Below are 21,674 nucleotides of genomic sequence, written 5' to 3' on the forward strand. Positions count from 1 at the left end.
TATGGCTATTGCATGGGTCTCTTGGAAGGCATTACAATATTGCAATGCAATACTGTGAATTATGATACAATTTTTATGCAGATTTTGCACATTTCTAGCAGCTGTAGTTAGGAAAAAGGTATAAAGGCCATTTTCTTAGATTTGTCTACACTGATCCAACTCTCTTTCTTGAAATACTATAGTTAAATTAGATTCCTTTCTAATGTATGAATAATCTTCCCTTACTGCATTACTTTGCACTCATCAACAAAGAATATTGCCTTTCTTATGCAATCCTCTCTGCTTCCAATAAGGGTAAACTGATTCAGTATCGTGCAGGTTTTGCTCTCTTCCACAGAAAATTCTGTATCATAGAATCATAGAAAGATTTAGTTTGGAGGAGACCCCTGGAGCTCTCTACTCCAAACTCCTGCTTACAGCAAGGACAACTTTCCTCTGCCTCTCGTGGCATCTGTTCCAGTACTGAACCACCTCTCCAAAAGGAAGCATTTTCTCATCATATGTAGACAAAATTCCCTTGCTGGAACTTGTGCTCATTGCCTCTTTTTCTTTCACTGTGTCTTCACAACTTCTGCATGAAGGGAGACTGCTGTCAGAAGCCCCTTGGGCCTTCTTGTTTCCAGGCTGAGTAGACCTAGTTCCTGCAGCCTCTCCTGGTGCCCATGCCCTGGTCCATCTTGGGGGTCACCACTGGGCTCTCTCCAGTTCTGGAACATTTCATTGGTACTGGGTTTTCTAGATGTGGCTTCATCAGTGCCATATAGAAGGAAATAATCACCACCCTCAACCAGCTGGTTATACTTTTGCTGTTGTGGCCCAGTATGTGGTTATCTTTCATTGCCACAAAGGCACATATTAAGCATCGTATCCACCAGAACCCTCTGGCATGAGAGCAGAGCTTTTCCTGTTCACTAGTCCCCCAGGCTGTACTGATACACCTGCCATTCCAGGTGCAGGACTAAATATTTGTCTTTGTTGAATTTATGATGTTCCTACTAGTAAGTTCCTCCAGTTTGTGGAGACCACCCTGAGTGAAGCCCTCTAGGCGAAAAACCACCCCCTTTTCTCCATTCCCAGTTCAGTATGGTCACTGATGAGTGGGTTCCATCATCTAGGATCTTGATGCAGATGTTAAACAGAATCAGCTCCCATATTGACCTCTGAAGAAATCCATTTAACACCATGGCCCCAAGACAACAATTAGCAACTCCTGCCACGTATGTACTATGACATGTATCATTACATGTCTGACATGATAAACTCACTTTTTTTCTCTCTCTGGTCTAGCTTCTGATCCATGACAACATTTCCCCTTTTGCTGTTTAATCTGTGGACCTCTACACAAGGCTCCACAGCCTCATGTGGGACTTCTTAATAATCGAAATAAATACCATTCCCCTTAATCTGGTTTTACTGTTTTGTTAAAAAAAAAAAAAAAAAAAAAAAAAAAAAAAAACAAAAAAAAAAACCCTCCACATCACAAAGTTTTTATTCATTTGAATAATCTTTGGGTTTTTTCCTTGGCTTTGAAGTTCAAAATAGGTACTTCCAGGGTTGTGCTTGCTTTTAAAATCTATATGTATTTTACCAATTTGGCAGGGGCTAATGCACAGCTCTCTTCGACCACATTGCCCCACAACCTTCTTAAATACATATGCTACCCATTGGTCCCCCTCCAGTCCCTGGAAGCCCTGATGTTCATTAAAGAAGGTGAATTATTTTTTTTAAATGGCTCATCCACCTCATGCCTAATCTGCCTCAGATCTTAACACCTTTTAAGCTTGCAGCTTGTTTAACACCTGTTTTATTGTAATTTTTTACCTCCAAACTGCACCAGGAAGTAGCAGGTAGAGAAGCAATCACATCAGAGTAGATAGATGCAAATAAGTTGTGTAGCATCTCACCAAAATTCTTTTCTTTCTTTGACCCACAAAATCTTTGCTGGCTTCTGGATACTGATGGCTTTGTTGGCTGGCTTTACACCATTATCTGTACTTTCCAAATAACATCAGCCCACTCTGGTTGTCTGCTGAAACTTAGGCCCCTGTTTGTTAATCATGGAAGACCGGAGTTCTGCAATTTGCAGGATTTCTGTTTCACCATGTCCTGAGCCTTCATCTTGTTTGCCATAGAGTTTTACACCTTGTGTTCTTCCAGCTTCTTCTGATCACTTCTACACATGGGTCAATGTTATTTTACAGTTCAAAGCTTTTTTAAGTAGACTTGCCCATTAACTAGACTTTCTTATTTCTTTTTACTTCTTTTAACTTTCACCTCGTAAGAGTTGGACAGCTACTATAAACCGGTGGAGTTTGTATCCAATGGAGAGAAAAGGGCTTAACCATTCAGTTTCAGGATGGCTTAGTCACTTAGGAAAGACGAGGAAGGTAGGTGGGATGAATCTTTCTGTATTAATCTGCTTCTGTCTTGAGGGAGCAGAGAGGCAACCTAGAAAGACTCAGACTAAGTGCTGTGACTGTTTCCCTTTGCTCTGGTCATCTTTGCCGTCCTGTCGGAAAACTTTGAAAGTGAGTTCTGCTATGTTTTTTAATGCACTGTCATTTAGTGGCTTGGACTATCTGTTTCCTAAAACTGAATTGACACGATCCCTTTCTTGGGTTGGTCTAACAAAAAAGAGGACAACCTGACATCCCACTTTTCACCATCTTCCATCCCTGACTGTTCTTCTACCCCTCCCTTGTACCATCTCTGTGTTCACTGGACCCCTCCATTCAACTCACTTCCCTGGCGGAGGACTGACCCCGGAAAAGAGCAGACAGGTTTTCTGGTAGGTTTTAATGAGGTGAAAGAACTCAGTGAAGACTTTGACATGTGTCAGAGTGGGTCTGACAGGAGAGGAGAACAGTGCATCCAGGAGGGAAGGAAAGGGGTGAAGAGGTAGGGAGTAAGATCTTCCCATTTTGAATAGCAGCACGCGGTTAGACAGGCTTAGCTATCTTATGTAATGTAACCCACAGAGGTCTGATTAAATCATTGCTCTAAACCTAGTCCTGTCCGGCCAATTAACAAGTAATTTATACCTCCTGTAATAATCACATACTGCTTCTTTTCTTTCCTCATTGTGCAAATAGTTTCTTCATCCAGGGCAAGATGGGACTTATATCTGTCCTCATTCAGCCGCATTTCCACTCTGCACTAGATTGCTAATTTGTACATCACCTGTTGGCATACAGATGTTTACTGTTTCCATACAATTAGGTACCTCCATGTAAAAGCAGGACAGGTTTCAGCATCTGAGTCTTTTTCACAGTGCAGTGCTACCAGGAGAGGTGAGCTGGAGAAGATGAGGCTTAGCTGATATTTTCCATCTCTGATTTCTAAGACTTTCATTCTTTTGGTACCAGACAAAAATTTTGCAGATTTAAGTTCAGAGAGGATCTGAGTTTTGTTTCTAGAAGGCAATCACAACTGTTTGTGACATAGCTTCTCCAGATATGTAAGCACCACCTGCCTTTGCAAGGAGAGTTTTCAGAGTCAGTGAGCATAATGGGAAGAGTTTTTATTTTCTAGAGAATGGATGGTAAAAGAAAGAAAACCCTTTAAAAATCTGGAATTGTAGCTAAACAATATATACGTTCTCTGAAAACAAACCTGTACCATCTGGACTGTTCATGTTGCAAGTGCTCAAAAATAGGCACTACGAAAATAAGAGCAATATTCCAATCTGTAATATTGTACATAATATAAAGAAACCACACAGGAGCATGTACAAACTAGTTCCCCTGTCCCTACCCCTAGCTTTTATGGCATTTAACTTCTCACATCATTATTCCCTTTCCTCCTCTACCTCCTTCTTCTCTCACAGTTACCATCACTGCCCTGTTCAGAACGAATTTTCGCATGGATTTCCCCTTTGATCTGCAAGAGCTTCCAGCATTTGCTGTAATAGGGTAAGTTCCCGGGAACCTGGCTCCTTGCTCTATCATGTGAGCTCCGTTAGGAATTCTTTTGCAAAACAGTTATGTGCATCTCTTTTAGACATCTTGATTGTCACAAATAAGCCCTCTGCTTGTTGATATTCCTCCTTCAGAAATGGTGCCCATGTAGCACAATGGGTAAGGAAGGAAATGTAGGTATTATCAAGATGCTTGTTATTTCCTTTCCATATATCTTTTTCAGAAATTAAGTTCTGGAAAAAAAAGTAAGTCTAACTTGGTCTGGTTCTGGGTATAGATTTACTGACTGGCCCTTGAACTGTTTTGATGGCATCCTCAAATGAACTGACCAAACAAGTATGGCCTTTTCATTAAAAAAAAAAGTAGGACAAAAGATTTAACCAGGAAGTTTCCCTTTTACAAGGTCAAAATGGTTATCCTTCTCAAGAGAGGTTAGTACATTCGACAAGGTGGCAAGAGTAACTGAACTGTAATTGGATTCAGGGAGAACAACGGTTACTTTATGAAGATGTCAGTTTTATTTTATTTGTGGAGATAGCTGAGTCGGTTTCATTTATGGAGGAAATTTTGGGAAGTGAAAGAATGAACTATAGAAAAATGAGAATAGAATTGGGAAATACTAGAGAAAAACAGTTTGGAATTGCTGTGAGGAAAAGCTTGGGTTAGAACTTGAGAGAGGCTCCAGGGAAATCACTGCAGAGTAGTAGTGAAGGGAATACACTGTAGGAACAAATACCTGTGCTGGCATTGTGAGCATATTCTATTGCAAGATGTGGATCTCAGACCAGAAATATATTTGAGGTTCCTTTTAGTAGGCTGCCCTCATATCCACTAATATGAACTCAAGTGGGATTTTTTGAAACATCAAATATGTCGAAAATATATGAATACACAGGAGCTTTTGCTAGTAATATGTATCTACCTTTTTCTTCTTAAATAGACTTGCATGCTGAACTCGAGGGAATCTATTTGTTTAGATTGACAAGGAAAAAGGTAATCCTTATGATTTACAGCTGATAGAATGCAAAACTTCTTGTCATTGTGTTTTGAACAGAGTTGGCAGGACTGCTTTTCTTCAGTACTGCACATAGACTAGGAAAGGAGTATATGACAACTGTGAAATGCTTTCAAATGCCTGGGTATCCAATGCAGTATTTTTTTTAAAAAAAAAAAAAGTCTAGACTTGTATAGTCTTGGATAAAGTCCTGACACCAACTTGGAATGCTCCAAAGTTTCTTAACATTAAGTCTCAAAGCTGAAATCTCTTTCTATCCAACATATTTCTTCACATTCAGGTAGGAAAAAAAAAAATGAGCCAGCCCAGGCACTATTAACAGGTAGATCTTTTTCTTCTGTGTCAGCAAATGTTGTTAATTTGCAAAATACATACAGCAGGAACACTTCTATTTAATTGATAAATTCATAGGCAGGAATGGAGGGATCTGTTTTTTAATATAAAGTGTTATAAAGAAATTCAGTTCACCATGCAGCCCTTAGGCTTATATTGCCTAAGGGACTGGTCTATTTTAACTCTAGTACTAAACAGTGCTGGCTTAACATATTTAAGAGAAGTTCATTGGACATGTTTGGCTGTGAACAGCTTTATATTTAAGTTTAAACTTGTTTCTTTGCAATTTTTAAATGATCAAGCAGGTTTTTTTCAACATACAACCTTTTAAGTAAGCTTAATTAATGTTTGAATGAGATTTGGCAAAAGCCTGCATAGCATATAACAAAGGAAAATTCCATTAATTTTAAAAATTAATAGAATGAAAATGTTATCTGTTTCTCCCCAGTATTTTGTAGGTTAATTATTCACCACATAAAATACTTCCCTTAACAATTCTAAATGCAGTCTTTTTTCACTCTTTTTATTTTTTTACTTAGCCTTTGAGTATTAGGCCCTATTTCTCCAGGTGTCATTAAGCTACAGAACATAAGGATCAAGGCCAGTCCTTAGAAAGCTATACTTTTTTTGACTTTATTAGGATCAGGAATGTAGGCCTAAGTGATTAGGATCATGGAGATGACATACTTTGCTTTAGGCACAAGATTACTTTTAATATTTGATGTAGGTGTATAATTTTGCCGAAACAGAGTTAAATTCCTTTCATTTTTGCTATTTCCTGTTCCAACCTGATGTCTAAGTTCTCACAATACTTGTCTTTATCCAGTTGCTCTTTGCCAGCCCCCGCTGAGATCTGTCAGTCCCTTTTTATAGGTTATTTTTATAGATTATTTTATAGGTTTTTATAGATGAGATTTCCCCCTCTAAGCAAGAGAAAATTTAAGGGGTAAAATGTCAGTGTGTGTGAAAAACAGGTCCAAAATAATCTCTCCCATTTTATCAGGGAGTTAATGTCTTCAAGTGAGTTGCTGTAGGAGTAACCCTCTAGGTGATATTTAAAAGACTTCAGAAACATCTGAAGATGAAAACACTTAAACTCATTTTCTTGGTTGATGGTTTGTGTATTATTTGGTTTTTGGTATAATTTTCTTTCTCTCCACTTTAGGATATGTTCTGGATTCCTTGGAGCGTTTTTTGTTTATCTTAATCGCCAAGTGGTCCTATGCATCCGGCGTCATACGACTCTGAGCCAGTTTCTCACCAAATAGTGAGTGCCTTTGAAAATACTCTCTTTAGGGACCAGATTTTTATACCCTACTAGAATAAAATACATATATATTTAACATATATAAAAATATATATATTAACAAATGCTTTCTGGAAGCTACTAGAACTATTTGAAATGTAAGATAGTAAAAATATGCGAAACTGAAATTCTGTGAGTAAGATATCTGCAAACATCAAGAGAATTTGTTCTACACTAGATTTTCTTCTTGATCATCCTCAATAGTTTCAAATAGCTTCTTGATTTAGAAGGGAGAATCTGTCATATTCATTAAGAGGACAAGGGAAACTATTGATTAGACAGAAACTGGTTATAATTAGAAAATCAATGATCGTGCTTCTTAAGATCATGCTGCTTCTGGTGGGTTTTTTTTAGAATCTGTAAAAAAAAAATTCAACATCATTTATATTTTAAGAAAATGTAATACAACTGAAATCTAACTATGTCTGTAAAATCTTTTTTTTTTTTAACAAAAATGTAAAGAATGTGCTGCAGTATTGCAATTGTTGCATACTTACAAACAGAAGCTGACACTGATAGTAACAAAATGGTGTGAATTGCAGCATGGAAGAGAAATGCAAAACAAAATTAAAATCTTATCAATAAAGGTTTTACGGGACACTTGAAGATACTTTTCTTCCCTCTCTAATAAAGTTATAACCTCCAAAGTTATAACCTGAAGAAGAAAAGGTAGCTGTAACATTTACTAACTGCAAATGTTTTCAGACTCTTTACATAAGAAATCTGATGCCGTAAGAATTTTTTCATTTGAGAGTTGTGGAGGACCTATATTTCTTAGCAAGTTGCAGATCTGAGCAGAAGAAACCCACTAGTTAAAAAGAAGTTCAAACTAACTTAATTTATTATGTAGGAGAAAAACTGTCTTTCTTCATTATGTAGCATTACCCACAAGCACCAGCAGAGCCACCAATTTGCTTAAAACTTTGGACTAATTTCTCCGAATTTTGTTGGTCCTTAAACTGAAAGAAATTAAAGGTTATATTTTGTCTTCCTGCTTACCACAGCATCTCAGCCAGAACTTCCTGTAGGGAACAGAGTAATTTGTCAGGGGAGACCTGACAGGCTTAGTCCAGCACATGGAGTCAGCTTAGACTCATGTTTTCTTCATGCCCATGAGGTGTTCCAGTGTACTCGGAAACACATCCTGGGAGTGGACACAGCAGTAGGAAAACACAGATGGCTTCACTCTGCTCTCCAGCTATGCCCCACTGGCCCGGCACAGCTAAACCCACTGGCCACCAAGGACACCTTCCCAAAAATTGTGACGATCAGCAATCCAATAGAAAGAAAAGCAGTTTTCCTTATAAGAATTAGTGCAATGGGGGATGCATGCAGAAACATATGAGAAACCCCTACATTTGAATACATTGGGACAGGATACATTGCATGGGTGATGTAGAAGCAAGACTGGCATAATCAGGACAAATGGAGGAGGTGCTGGCTTTTGACAATAGGTCAACACATCATCGTAAATACACATCTGCCCCACTGCGTATTCAAGTTTATGCATTTTATATGTCCCTCTGTCCCTCCATCCCTCCATTACATTAATTCTGATGGGAAAAATGGCTTTGCTGACAGTTGAACTCTCTATGAATGATGATGATCAGTGGAGCGGGGCATTAAATTGCCAGTAACAGAACTCTAAAGCAACAGATACAAATATGGCAGAGAGCTTTCACAGAAATAGCATCCCTAGTCCTGAAGTGATAGTGCTACAAGAAAAGTATGTGAGGTTATATTTCAATAAACCTTTCTTTCTTTTCAGCCGCCTTGTATACCCTGGGGTTATAACCTTCCTTATAGCAACTGTGACCTTTCCTCCCGGATTTGGGCAGTTCATGGCAGGAGAGGTGAGAGTGGGATATGTATTTGCAATTCTGTGCAATTCTGCGGAACAGTCTGCCCTTATCCTGTGCCCCAATAACCTTATGTCGTGGAAAGGGGAAGAAAGATACAGGAGGAGTTTGGCCTGAGGAAGGACTATATACTGAGATTTACGGTCTCTGCTATCTCCTTCATATAAAACTTGATAAAGGTCCACTCTCCTAAGCAAGTAATAAGGAAGATGTCACCCCATATGTAAAAGTAGTTATCCTTTCACCAGTTCAGGTAAAGTCCTGTCTCTCTTCCTGAAGATTAAAAATGCGAATTAAATCTCATAATCATGAATTACCTAAGTAAAAATCTTCTCCATTTTCTTGGAAAAGAGGTAGAATATTTACTTGGTCTAATCTCATGGCTCATGCCTGGTTTTTTGCTGTTTAGTTGATGCCACGGGAAGCCATCAGCTCTCTCTTCGATAACTATACCTGGGCAAAATACACAGGGGACCCTGCGATCCTAGGGAAATCTGCTGCCTGGATACATCCTAAAGTCAGCGTCTTCATCATCATCTTGCTCTTCTTTCTCGTGAAGGTAGGAAACCCAGCTCACCATAAACCTTCTCCACTCAGAGTGAATGCTCTTGATCCTTCGTAAAATAGTTTGTGAACTGCCAATGAGGAGTTGCTGGGTATTGAATGAAGCACTACAACAGCAATGGGTTCTTACATCTTTTGATGTGATGTTTGCCTGCCTTGAATGCAAGATTATCAAAATTATTACAGAGTATTTCCCTGGCCTAAATATAGTGACCTCCTTCACTGCTTCCCTAGGTCATCTTCCTCATGCATCCTGCTGAATGACTCTTGGTCCCCACTGTGTAGTATTTGGTAGGAAGGACTACAGCAGGAAAGATTTCTCAAGTTCCACAAAAATAAATAGTTGAGTAAAAAGCTCTCAGATATTTTATATTTGGTCTAAATAAAGTCTGATACCATCTTCTTGATATTCCTGACTACAGATAGGAGATAAATAAGACTATGCAAGCACGATCTCTAGTTTTGTGAGGCTCAAGGATTTGTTAGCAATACCGTAACTGGATAGAGAAATGCAGCTTAAAACAGTCTTGTTCACTTCTCAGAAAGCAACAACATATTAAATGTTCTGAGCTGACATGGTGTGCAGAAGTTGCAACTGTTCAGCCTCTGAGAGGATCAACTGTGTAACTGATACATGACAGAGCAAGAGAAGACATTTGAAAGAAGAAAATATTATATTCCAGTGTTCAAAATACAAGTAGCAAGAAAGAGGGTTTTTAAGAGGTGTGGCATTGGAAGGTAGAGATAAAACAGTAAAACTATCATAGAAATGGTGATTTTTTTTTTGTTGCAAAGGAGCAAAAGAGCTGAGGCCGCCTTGTAATATCAGTTGAACATTTCAGTAGATCAGGAATGGACACCAATGATTGATTGACACAGCTGATTCCACCTAAAGTAAAACACTGTATTGAATTTCTGACAGGCAGTTAAGAGTTCTGCTTCTGTGATAGTTCTGGTTAGGGGATGGACTACATGGCGTATCTATCCTGAGTCCATCTCTTCTCCTTTGGAAGAGCTGTGTCCTCAGACACTAGATTCATTGGCCTTGTCCCATTAACTAAAGAGCTTCTCAACTCACTAGATAACAGCTCCAAGCAGTTTATTTTCTTCTGGATATATTCAGAGTTGGGAAGAGACCACATAAAAATGACTGCTGTTTCAACTTTGGGCAAAGACTTTGCCTGATTCTCCACTACGCTACAGTCCCAGATCTCAGCTGTATTTGGTCTGGGTTTCGTACCACAAACACAGAGCTTAGTTAGCAGTACTCCACTTCTGCAGCTTGCTAGCCTCTGAAGCCAGCCAGGAGCTTCTCCTCTTGAATATTCAAATGGCTTATGGATGGAAGAGGAACAGCCAGTATCAAATTGATGAGCCCACCCATCCTCACATCATGTTCCTCTACCATGGGCTGAGAAATGCTGTTCTGTGGGTTCTTTGTTACCTTTGTAGGGGGGCTTTCCTAAATGGCAGGCTGTATCTTGGCTTCATTTTCCCTTTTATGACAACCATCCCATGACAGTTACAACAGAAAAGCTGTTAGGTAGATTTCCTCTCATCAAACTGTCTGTCTACAGATTAGTATTTCTTCTGTCTACATCTACAAGAATGTCTGCAGAGGCATCACCTCCTCCGAGGTGGACCTTGAACAGGAAGGATTTCCCCACTCAGGGGAGAATATGGTCCCAAAATACCTGAAAGTAGTGCTCTTGATGTACTGGACCATGGTTGTCTCTCTCCTATGGATGATGCTACTACAGCAAGGGACATCTTGCCAGTACACTTCTTTGTACAAGCTTTTGAAACAGCAGCATTCTCTGTGTTTTCTTCAACTGTGGATATCTCTTGTCATATTGCCTGAGAAAGTCTGAGTGTATTGGCCTTTGAGGTGTTTGTAAGGTTAGGCTGTTGCCTCCAGAATAAGTCTATGTGTGCTGGGCTAAGTCAGCATTTGAATTGGTTTTAGCAGTACCAGGATGGGTTTCATCATTTTGCCCAACATAGTGATAGGACAAGAGACAACAAACACAAGTTAGAATAAAGGAAACTTATGACAGTTGGAATTCAGGAAAAAATTCTCCCCTGAGTGTGGGTCAGCAGTGGCACAAATGCCCAGAAAAGCTGGGGAATCTCCGCCCTTAAAGATGTTCAGAAGTCACCTGGATAAGCAACCTGATCTAACGTAGGAATTAGCCCTTCAGGGAGTTGGGGGAGACACTTCCAGAGTTCCCTTCACACTGAAGTCTTGTTCTCTGGCAACCTTGTTCTATGAAAAGCTAAGCTGCTTGGTGCAGTAAGAAACCTCAAGTTCCGAGGTCCAAGGCAAAGGAGTTCTCACGTTCATCCATCCCCTTGGTGATTCAACTTCCCTGCCACCACAGCAGTCACCCAGAGGTCCTCTGCATCAGTGTTGGTGTGTTGTCCGAGTTCCTCCAGCTCCACTTGACATCCCACAGCCCCTTTACCCTTCATTGTCTGGCTGAACTGCCAGATCCCTCAGAACATGTCTTCTCATTGATTCACAGGCTGGGCAGTAGAGTGAGGCTGCAGGAAATGCTATTGCTGCTCAGTAACAACTGCACCCTCTGCCTCTGTTCTAGTTCTGCATGTCTGTCATTGCTACCACGATGCCAATCCCCTGTGGAGGCTTCATGCCTGTTTTTGTTCTAGGTGAGTTTCAGTTTTGTGTTGCAGCATATTGGTCTGACGGGTGGAGAGGGTAAGAGAGACATCGCATACGTACCCAGTAGGTTTCTTCTAGTGGATGAGGAGTCATCACTTGATGTCTATGACAAGCTCTGTTAACAGTCCATATACCAGCCTCTGAGCCTCTGCTTTTGTCATTTTCCCACTCCCCAAATCCAAACATTGAGGAGGAAATCCCTGTCCTTTTACATAAGGAAAGCCACACTGTGGGGAGGCATGCTGTGTCATGGCCTTCTAATTTCTCTGCCTCTTCACCTACAGAGAAACTTTCATCCTACAATTATTAGTAGTTGTTCCTCTCACCCCTGAAAGCCAACTAGAAGAGATAACCTCAAAACTAGTACCTGCAATGTAATCCACCACTTATTCATTTCTTCTGACTGAAATATGGTAGCATACGGGAGTTTATTGGTTTTTAACTGGTTTTAATTCCAAGACCAAAAAAATAAAAAGAATGTGGCGCTAATGTTAAGAATGAGAGGCTACATTAGGCTGAAGTATACAAGTTCATGAAGTTCAGTATTAAGTACCCACAGCTCTTAAATGAAATGGTGTGCACCAAGGACCTCTGAGTTCTGGCAGATAACAACTGAACATGAGTCAGTAGCATGCCCTTGCAGAGATGAAAGCTAACGACAAACAAGGCTGTATTAGGAAAAGCCTAGCCAGCAAGGCAAAGAAATTGGTTATTTCCTTGCATTCAGCATTTTGGACGCAATTCTGGAATATTGTGCTATTTTGTGTCCATCAATACAAGAGATTTTGACAAAGTGCAATGAGTCCAGTGAGGCCACTGGAGTTGTTGGGGAGATGGAGCACAAAACACACAAGGAGAGCCAGAAGAAGTTGGGCGTGTTCAGCCTGCTGAAAGGGGATCTAACTGCGGCCTTCACCACCTAATGCAGCAGGGGACAGAGAGGACAGAAAGACTCCTTTTAGAGACACACAGTAAATAGGAGGCCAAGGCACAAGTTGCAACAGGGGAAATTCTGACGGAACATAAGAAAAGAAATGTTTGCTTGGTTAAGGTGCTCAGAAAGGCTGGAGAATCTGCACCCTTGCAGACTTTTAAAGCTTGTCTGGACAATGCCCTGGGTGACCTGATCTCACTTTTATATCAGCCCAGTTGTGAGCAGAGATCAGAACAAGACCTCCAAAAGACCCTTCCCACCTAAACCCTTCCATAAGCTGTGATTATAGTGTTTGGACATTCATAGAATGAGCATGTGAAGGGCCTCAACTTTGATTTGGACTGACATTGTATTTATTCTGAAAACATTTCCTCCTACCTGAGAATAACAAATACCACTGTGCCTTGAATGTCCCGAAATGGAAGGATAAGGGGTTAACTGTATTTACATATCTTAGTACATTTTTCTCTTCTTGGAGTCTAACTTCTATATTTTGTAACTGAGAACTACTCTTTAGTCCCCAGTGTCATTTTAATGTAAGTTTTGATTTTGTTTCTGTTAGAAAATACTCAAGTGGTTGCCAAGCACAGCTGCACAGCACAGACTGGGTGTCCCTTAGATGTTAATTCCATAATTGTCAGTGATATTTTCCAGGTGCCGCATTTGGGCGTCTTATTGGGGAAATCACGGCATCACTTTTTCCCAACGGGATCCTCTTTGATGGTATCGTTTATCAAATTTTACCTGGAGGGTATGCTGTCATTGGTGAGTCTCCATGTCTTCTTTTTCTTCACCTGGCCCCATCCCCATGACTTTCCTGGTTGACGTGACATGCCGTTTCTTTATGACAGTCGTCTTCTCTCCCTATGTCTTTTCTACACTACCTGGGAAAGGTGCAGCAGCTCTGACAGGAGCGGTGAGCCACACTGTCTCCACTGCTGTGATCTGCTTCGAGCTGACAGGTCAGATCTCTCACATCCTCCCCATGATGGTGGCTGTCATTCTTGCCAACATGGTGGCCCAGAGTCTGCAGCCCAGCCTCTATGATAGCATCATCCAGGTGAAGAAGTTGCCCTACCTGCCAGACCTGGGCTGGAATCCCATAAGGTACAGTGGTAGAACATAGGTGGAGGTGGGGAGTGGCAAAGAAATAAAGCAGAAGAGGATGAAACCGTGGGAGAATAAAAGGTCATGAAAAGGGGAGGGTACTACAAAGAAAATAAAAAGGCAGAATATGCTTGCAGTGAGAAAAAACAAGTGGTGCAGTAGAATTAGGGTTCGTACGCAGAAATGGAGAAAAGTCTTTTTCATTTTTTTCACTGAAAGCACAGGTTTGAATAATCTGCAACATTACTGAATTTGTGTTAATATTGCCAAATTGCTTCAGTTTAAAAATTTAAAATTCAAGTGTCTCATTTCCATTTTTTTCTGAATTCAGTGGGGTTTGGTTTTTTTTATCCAGCAAATGTTTGAAATGTCATTTTATTTTGGATATTTTGCTTTAAACAAAATCCATATAGATGTCTTCTTCTCTAGTGTATATGTAATATGCATAGGTATGTATGTATAAAACATCTATATGTATATGTGTATATATGTGTGTATTTTTATGGTGAAGGGTAATGGAGTGGAATACAAGTGTGATGAAAATCCAGTTAATCTGTGTTGATCCTGTTGGAGAGTCCTCTTTGGTTACTCTCACAGAAGATTATTCAGCAACTGTGTTGAGAACACTTTAAAGGAATTTATCTGCTAGACATCTTTAATGTGCTAACTCTTCCCCTTATTGTCCATAAATTCACAGCAAATACAATATCTTTGTTGAGGATATTATGGTCCAAGATGTGAAATTTGTCTCCTCCAACTGTAAATACCGAGACTTGCAAACTCTACTCCAAAGCACCACTGTTAAGACTTTGCCTTTGGTGGACTCGCCAGGTAAGCAGTGTGGAGAAACTGGTCCTTCCTGAAGACTGTCTCGGCTTAAAGAGCCAAAGAAACTAGCTTTCAAATTACATGCTGTGAAGGAGACAGGGTGACCCGCTACATAAAAAATCATCCTAAAAATCTTCCGCTATGGAGGATGTATGACAGAAGGCTGTTTCAGCTGGTCAGACAGGTAAGCCGGAGTGTGGGCAGAGGAGCAGAGATAGGAGGTAAGGGAGGTGTGAGGGAAGTTTGTGGACTGAACTGTGACACCAGGGAGGGATCTTGCATAAGTAAAGAGCCTGCTTCTGATGTGGTGCTGAGGAGTGGCCCACAGCCCCACAGTGTTTTAGCAGCAATTAGCAGGGCTGGTCAATGACTGGTATAGTTCTAGATAGTATGAGTCCGAGCACTTTGAAGAGGTTGGAGGGAGGAAGGGGCAGTGTGTGTCAGGGGACGTTCAAAACCTTGAAGTGGCTTAACGGCTTCTCTGCTCTGTTATGCAGAGACCATGATCCTTCTGGGGTCTGTAGAGCGATCTGAGCTGCAGGCTCTCCTCCAGAGACATATAAGCCCAGAACGGCGACGGCTCCTCAACAGAGAAATGCAGCAGAAGCTGTCTGAGGCACCCTACGATGGGCACAGCAAGGGACCGTGGGCAACCCTGCCAAAGCTGAAGCATGAATCTTTTGCTTATGTTGATGAGGATGAGGATACAGATGAGAAGGGAGAGGTGAGGGAGAAAAGTGGAGAGACTGCAACACAGAGACTGCTGAAGAAGCGGTAAGGCATTTGCAGAGGCTGAGAAAGAAATGACACAGGGTAAACTTTGTTTTCTCTCCTTTCCAACAACAGCTGCCTCGGCCCCCAAGTCCCACTCCCAGTTACCCAGAGGAGCCCAATGGCCCAACAAGTCCTCTTAAACAAATACCTGAAACTTTGGAGCCACAGCAACTCCCAGGTATGGTAACTTCTGGCATACCCCAGCCACATCTTAGCCAGCTTGTGGAAGTTTTCATGCTAACTGTGTGTACGTGCCTGCGTGAGGTACTGATTTCCCAGAGACTGCGAGGAGTTTTCTCTCCTCTGTTAAAGGTTCCTCTATTAAAGGTACTTTGTTACTTCACCTCAGCATCAGTGTAACATACCTGGAAATATCTTTTGTTTGTGATCCCTGAGAGAGCATGGCTAAAGTCGGCCCACTTAGGCTGCTCTTTGGCAGTAATAGCTCCTCCCTTGGACACACATCTCTTTGATTCAGCTCCATTAATAAGATGGACAAAGACTGATGTACTGTGTTCTTTGTGTGCCACCCCAGCCTTTATTAGCTTTGCTTCCAAGACTGTACTCATAGCTCATTTCTAATTCGTATGTCATGTGTATTTGATGCAGTACGGTGGGTTTTTTTTCCTTTATGTGTCTTGAAATATGCAGACAGTGAGTAACCAAGCAGGTATAGCCCAGTCTTGAGAATGAATACAGAGGATAGGGCTTTAGCTCATGCCTTTAGGCACCCAAAGGTTAGCACGTAAAATCCAGCATATAGCACATTCTGGTTCCTTAACACCACTCATGTATGACTAAACCTGTAAGACACAGGAAAATCCACTTCATGCTTCCAGGGCAGTACATGGTGGGACAGCCATCCACCTTCCTTAACAAAGCAGAAAAAGAATCACATCAAAACAAGGACAGTGTGAGAGACATTTTACATGAAGCTAGTACTGAGTGATCCAGGAGTGATCAGAGGAAGTGGAGCATGGGGTGACTTCACAAGGCTTTCCCTGCCATAATTTTCAGTTTGGCTCACAGCTGTCATTGTTTCTGACCGACCTTCCTCCAACAGCACCAAACCCTATCTCCTCCTTTTTGGTAATTCCCAACTGTCCTGCCTGGGAGAATAATTCTGCAGTCTTTTTCATTCCCACCATTACACTACTGGCACAACCCATGGACTCCTCACCCTTTTGTACCTGTCACATGCAGTCTGTTGATATGTTTTGTCTTTGAAGTAATATCCAAATTCTCACCTCCGCTTTCCATACTTATCCTCCAAACTACGTTCTCTTTGTGGACTGCAGAAACCTCTCATCACAGCAGTTTATCCCTTGTATCAGATTGTTTGCTGTGTTAGTAATCTTGCTTCTGGGTTTTGTTTTTTTTTCTTCAAGGACACTCATCTATGAGTATTATCTGAAAGGGCTACTTTGTAATGGTTTGTCTCCTATATTGCATGGGAATATTCATTCTGGCATGTCCCAGACACCATCTGACAAATTGAATGCTAGATTGTGACTGGCTCAGCCCTGTCATATACCATCTACTATGGCCCTCATATTATTTACCAGCCTGCCTTGGGCAAGGAGCTGGGCATGAAGCTTTCTGTTTTTGTCTCTCCCTTGTTCTTCATTCTTATCCATGTGTTTGTTTTCATCCTTCAGGCAATTTCAGGAGTTTGAGGCAACTGATCCAGCAGCTCTTGTGCCATTACAACCGTCCACTCGAAACAGAAAGTGCCGTCCAGGTTAGGGATACAGAGAGCCTAGTAGTACTCTGAAGAGGGAAAGGAATGCAATGGAAATAGAATCTACTACACAGAGCCATTCAGCATTTGGCCAAAGCATGGACACACTTATGGTTCTGAACTCTGACAGCATCAGTGGGGAACTCTCTCCAAGGAGAAGGGTGTGATTACTGTAAAGGAGTGTGCATCTTCCTAAAGATGTGCTCAGGTGTCAAGGCCACCATCATGACTGAGTGTGGGCATCTTTTTCTCATTGATCAACTTAATGCTATTTTGGTTAACCTGGAATAAAATGCAGTTCTATTCCATTTGGCAAACAGTTTTGGCCAGATAAAAAATGATTTTGCCTTGAGCCATTTTAGATGCCCTTGGGTATCTGATATATCTGCACAGAGTTGGCGGATATCATACAAAGCCTATGGAAGACCATCCACTCTAGGGCAGTGGTTGACCCCCATGTGGGATATCTAAAGCAGTACTAGCTGACCATGTTTAGGCACCTGAATTGCTCCACCAGCATTCCATAATCAATCTTCATTGGCAAGGGAAGCACACTGAGTAAAGAGTACATCTTATAATGTGTGAGTATAAAGAAAATCTAAACACTCAGTAATACACTATTTGGAACAAAAAGTGGATGACATGGGGTGAGGAGGCTGTGCAAATTTTTCCTTTCTGTACTCTGTGAAACTGTGGGTTCTCTGTCCCGAACAGTGTTTTCTCTTACAGGAGCCGGTGGAAGTCGTTGACACAATGAGGCCAGAAGAGGTAAGACTGGGTGCAGAAGGGGAGTGAGGTTAATGAGTGCTTCTTTTGCTGATTTCCTATCACTTGCAATACATCCTGAACTCCAACAACCTCAGTGATTGCCACATAAAGCCATAGCTCAAGCCATTTTCTTCTTAGAGTTGCCCAGAGTGCAAGTCTCACCCAATAAAAGAAGAGGTCTTTCTGCTAGATGTGCTGAGTAAGGCTCTGACTAATCTGATCTAGCTTTGAAGTCAGCCCTGCTATGAGCAGGGTTTTGGACTACAGACCTCCACAGGTCCGCCCTCACCTAAATCTTTCTGTGTGTCTATATTGTTCCTTCATTTTTTACACAAAGGAACAATTATCTTGCAATGACAAGGTCAAGATGCACTCAGAAAGGAAAGCTAAGATGTTCGCTCCCTCTTTAAGCAGGAAGGAGCAAAACCTCACCTTCTCAGGAAACCTCTGAGGTACTGGAATTGCTCTGTTTCCATAGGGACTTGCCATCTGGCAAGGAAAAGATTGGAAACCTGAGGGCTGTGATATAACGGGGAAGGTGAATGATCTACATAGGAAGGAAGAAGCATTAACAGGAGAATGGGACTAGTTTGGGTACACAAGACAGCAGTACTGCTGATTACTGTAAAAGTGATTCCTCTTCTTTCCTGTGTCAGATAGATGCTTGGGAACAGGAGGAGCTGAACAAGAATGTGTGCTTTGACAGCTGCCGCATAGACCCTGCCCCTTTCCAACTGGTGGAGAGAACTTCCCTGCACAAGGTGGGTGCAGATGTCTCTCTGAGGCATACACTGGTTTTCTCCACCCTATCTATTATTGCAAGTCTAGTCTATGACTTATTTCTTCACCTTGTCTTCACCTACAACTACTATCACCAGCTACTTCCACATCCATATACAGAAGTCAGTTTGTTCCTATAACCTTCTGTGTGTACTTCCAGTCTCCTGCAAAATGAAAGGCTACATGATAAGAAGTATGAGTGCAGTTATTAAAATAGCTTTTGGACACCACGTAGGATTTTCCAGCCACTACATTAACAGAAGCATTGTAAGCCTTGCTGCTGGGGGCATTACACTGAGATTTACACTCTGCTTTGTCAGTGCGCAGCACTGGAGTGACTACTCCTAGATTTCTCACGGTGTTTTTGTCAGGGCATACAGACAGCCTCAGTGCATGAGAAATGTTGCTTGAAACCACCCTATATCATCGGCTCTTCATTGAACTGAAGCACGAAGAAGGAGGAAGATGGGTCATACAACTTCTAGAGTTAGCACAGAATGACTGGGGATAAAAGCAATCATTGTATATCAGGAATAAGAGAGGACTGGGCTTTCACTCAATAGAAAGAGAAAGCAGTCTGCTGAAGCAACAGTGCATGTTTTTATCAATATTCATTTAACGTGAATGGTCAGCATATGCCTTGCACAAAATTAATTAATTGCTGTTATCAAAAGGGTAAGATCTCAGACTTGAGTGAAATAAGAACAGGTTAGCATATAATTGAGTTGGGTATTTTCTAAAGGGCTGGCTGAAGTAATCTGAAAATTACTAGCATTTATCTTTGAGAATATAGGGGTTACAAGAAATGATACCTGAAGACTGCAAATGGGGAAGTTTCATACCTGTCGTAAAAAAGAGTAAATGAGAAGCTCTGAAATAACAGACACATCAACTTAACTTGGATGCACAAAAAATTCAGGAATAAATAATCAAGCTATCTGAAGTATGCATAGTTAGAGCTAAATGTGAGACTACTGACAATGGCAAGAATACCACAGATTATCATGATCAAATTGTATTTAACCAGTCTGATTTTCTTTTACATTAGGATAAAATGCCTTGTTTCTGAGAAATGAGATTTTCCTTAGTTTACACTTGAACGTGGCATTCAATACCTCATGTGATGTTAAAAAAAAAAAAAAAGGCAAGCACCAGCTGTGAAAGAATGACTCAATTTAAGGCCACAAATAAAGTCCAGCTAGACCTCAGCTTAAAGAACTTGGAGGTTGGAAATACGCCACAGGTGGGCACTGAGAATGCTGAAAGTTTTAGAAAGCCTGATCTATGAAGAATAGTAAAATAATGCGGTATATTTAGGCTGAAGAAAAAAAGACTAATAGCAGTGTGATATCTGTCCTTTCAAGAAGGCTTTGTAAGAGAAAGGGAATAACTTGTTCTCGGTGTTCACACTGCACTGGATAAGCAGCAACAAGCTTAAGTTTTGACAGGAAATATTCTGGAACAGTAAAAAAGGAAACTTCTAGTGCCAAGGAAAGCACTGGAATAAATAACCTAAGCAGGTTCTGACTGCATATTACTATATGATAGTTTAATGTCCAGCACCAAAATGAAATAGGATCTGCATAAGTCCCCAAATACACAGTGGTTGTGCATAAATCTCTGTTTGCCAGATGCAGGGTGGGAGTGGCCTTGAGAAGGTGTTCTCCATCATCAACACACTCCCAACTATGGCTGTACTACCAAAGGGCTGAAGAAAAGAAAAACTACCTGCAAAAGGGGAAGGGATGAGAGGTATTTTCTCACTGGGATAACTGCAGACTTATGCGCCTTTGTGATTCCCGTTTCTAAATTCCAAGTCCCAGCTCTAGCACCAGGTATCATGTTACCAGGTTCCAAAGTCCCTGAAATGGTTGTTTGTGTTTTTGCTCATAGACGCATACATTGTTCTCATTACTGGGCCTCAGTCATGCCTATGTAACCAGCATGGGAAAGCTGAGGGGAGTGTTGGCTTTGGAAGAGGTAAGTAGAGATCCTTTCATCTCCTCCTAATCAACTGCAAATGTCCTGTGGATCATTGCAATAACGTACAAGTGCTGGAGGATCCAGCTGAGAATATGTATAGCTGTGATTGCTACATTTTCAATCTAGTGTTGAATTCTGAGTCAACCTTTTGGAAGCCATGTAGACGAATGGATGACTGTATTTCAGAGGATGCAGCAGATGTTGTTTACAGGGATGCTAGATGGTTCATCCTTTTCATGAGCATAGGGCTCTTAACTGAGTGGCTATTACCATCTCTGAAAGTGGTGTGGAATTTGTTATTTATGATGGAATGAAAAATTACACCACCACTGCAAAAGATGATCTCCACAGGCCCCAGAGGTAGAGGGACTCTATTTGTGATCCCTTTAGACTGGACAGTAGATGAACTTCTGGTGGGTAGGGCTGGGTCAGCCTCCCTTTCATCCATTTTTTCTGAAATTTTTCTCTTCTCATAGCTCCAGAAGGCAATAGAGGGTTCCACACGCTCTGGGGTTCGCCTCCGCCCACCCCTTGCCAGTTTCCGTGATACCAACCGGACTTCTGTCAGCAATGAGAAGGTCAGACAGACCAGTCAGGTGTGGAGCCAGCAGGACGACTGCATGGTGGCAGCACAGCAAGAAGCGGACTTGGGCACAGAGACCCCACTGCCTCCCAGCTCACAATCCCCCCAGCCCTCACACTTGCATGAAGAGGGGGGAGTCCTGTCCTCCACTGATGGCACTGATACTGAGTTGGAAGAGATGGAGCTGACAGGGCCAGTTGCTGAAAACATCTCAGACATCCTCAAGGACATAAGCCTACGCTCCACTGACCTGGATGAGGATGAAGATGAGGATGAGGATGTCCCCTTATAGCTGGTGTGAGTGGAATAGTCCAGTCGGGAGTTGAATCAGTCTTCTTGTGTTCGCTCCTCAAAGAGAAGCTTTTGGATGTTCTTTGCAATCCCCACAGATGATTGATTCAGCTGGGGAAAGGGGCATTGGACTGACCCTTTCTTCTGCTGCTTTCCTTCTGTGCAAAGACTGTCAGGCTGTTGGACTATACGGGTGTGTGCAGGAGTC

General features: G+C 41.5%; 1 protein-coding gene across 1 annotated transcript in view; it reads left to right on the top strand.

Moving 5' to 3' along the window:
- CLCN1 (chloride channel, voltage-sensitive 1) overlaps window positions 1-21,467 on the top strand; it is a 41,479-nt gene extending 20,012 nt beyond the window's left edge. Inside the window, exons 9-24 of the mRNA XM_009892303.1 lie at window positions 3,827-3,911; window positions 6,431-6,532; window positions 8,340-8,424; window positions 8,840-8,989; window positions 11,595-11,664; window positions 13,266-13,376; window positions 13,463-13,718; window positions 14,416-14,549; window positions 15,044-15,270; window positions 15,393-15,498; window positions 15,585-15,632; window positions 16,979-17,061; window positions 17,791-17,829; window positions 18,486-18,590; window positions 20,503-20,589; window positions 21,069-21,467. Coding sequence (XP_009890605.1) covers window positions 3,827-3,911; window positions 6,431-6,532; window positions 8,340-8,424; window positions 8,840-8,989; window positions 11,595-11,664; window positions 13,266-13,376; window positions 13,463-13,718; window positions 14,416-14,549; window positions 15,044-15,270; window positions 15,393-15,498; window positions 15,585-15,632; window positions 16,979-17,061; window positions 17,791-17,829; window positions 18,486-18,590; window positions 20,503-20,589; window positions 21,069-21,467 — 2,087 coding nt within the window. The remainder of the gene's footprint in view (window positions 1-3,826; window positions 3,912-6,430; window positions 6,533-8,339; window positions 8,425-8,839; window positions 8,990-11,594; window positions 11,665-13,265; window positions 13,377-13,462; window positions 13,719-14,415; window positions 14,550-15,043; window positions 15,271-15,392; window positions 15,499-15,584; window positions 15,633-16,978; window positions 17,062-17,790; window positions 17,830-18,485; window positions 18,591-20,502; window positions 20,590-21,068) is intronic.
- The last annotated feature ends 207 nt before the right edge of the window (window positions 21,468-21,674 follow it).

This window comes from Charadrius vociferus, unplaced genomic scaffold (genome assembly GCF_000708025.1).
Source record: "Charadrius vociferus isolate BGI_N301 unplaced genomic scaffold, ASM70802v2 scaffold301, whole genome shotgun sequence".
Lineage (NCBI taxonomy): Eukaryota > Metazoa > Chordata > Aves > Charadriiformes > Charadriidae > Charadrius > Charadrius vociferus.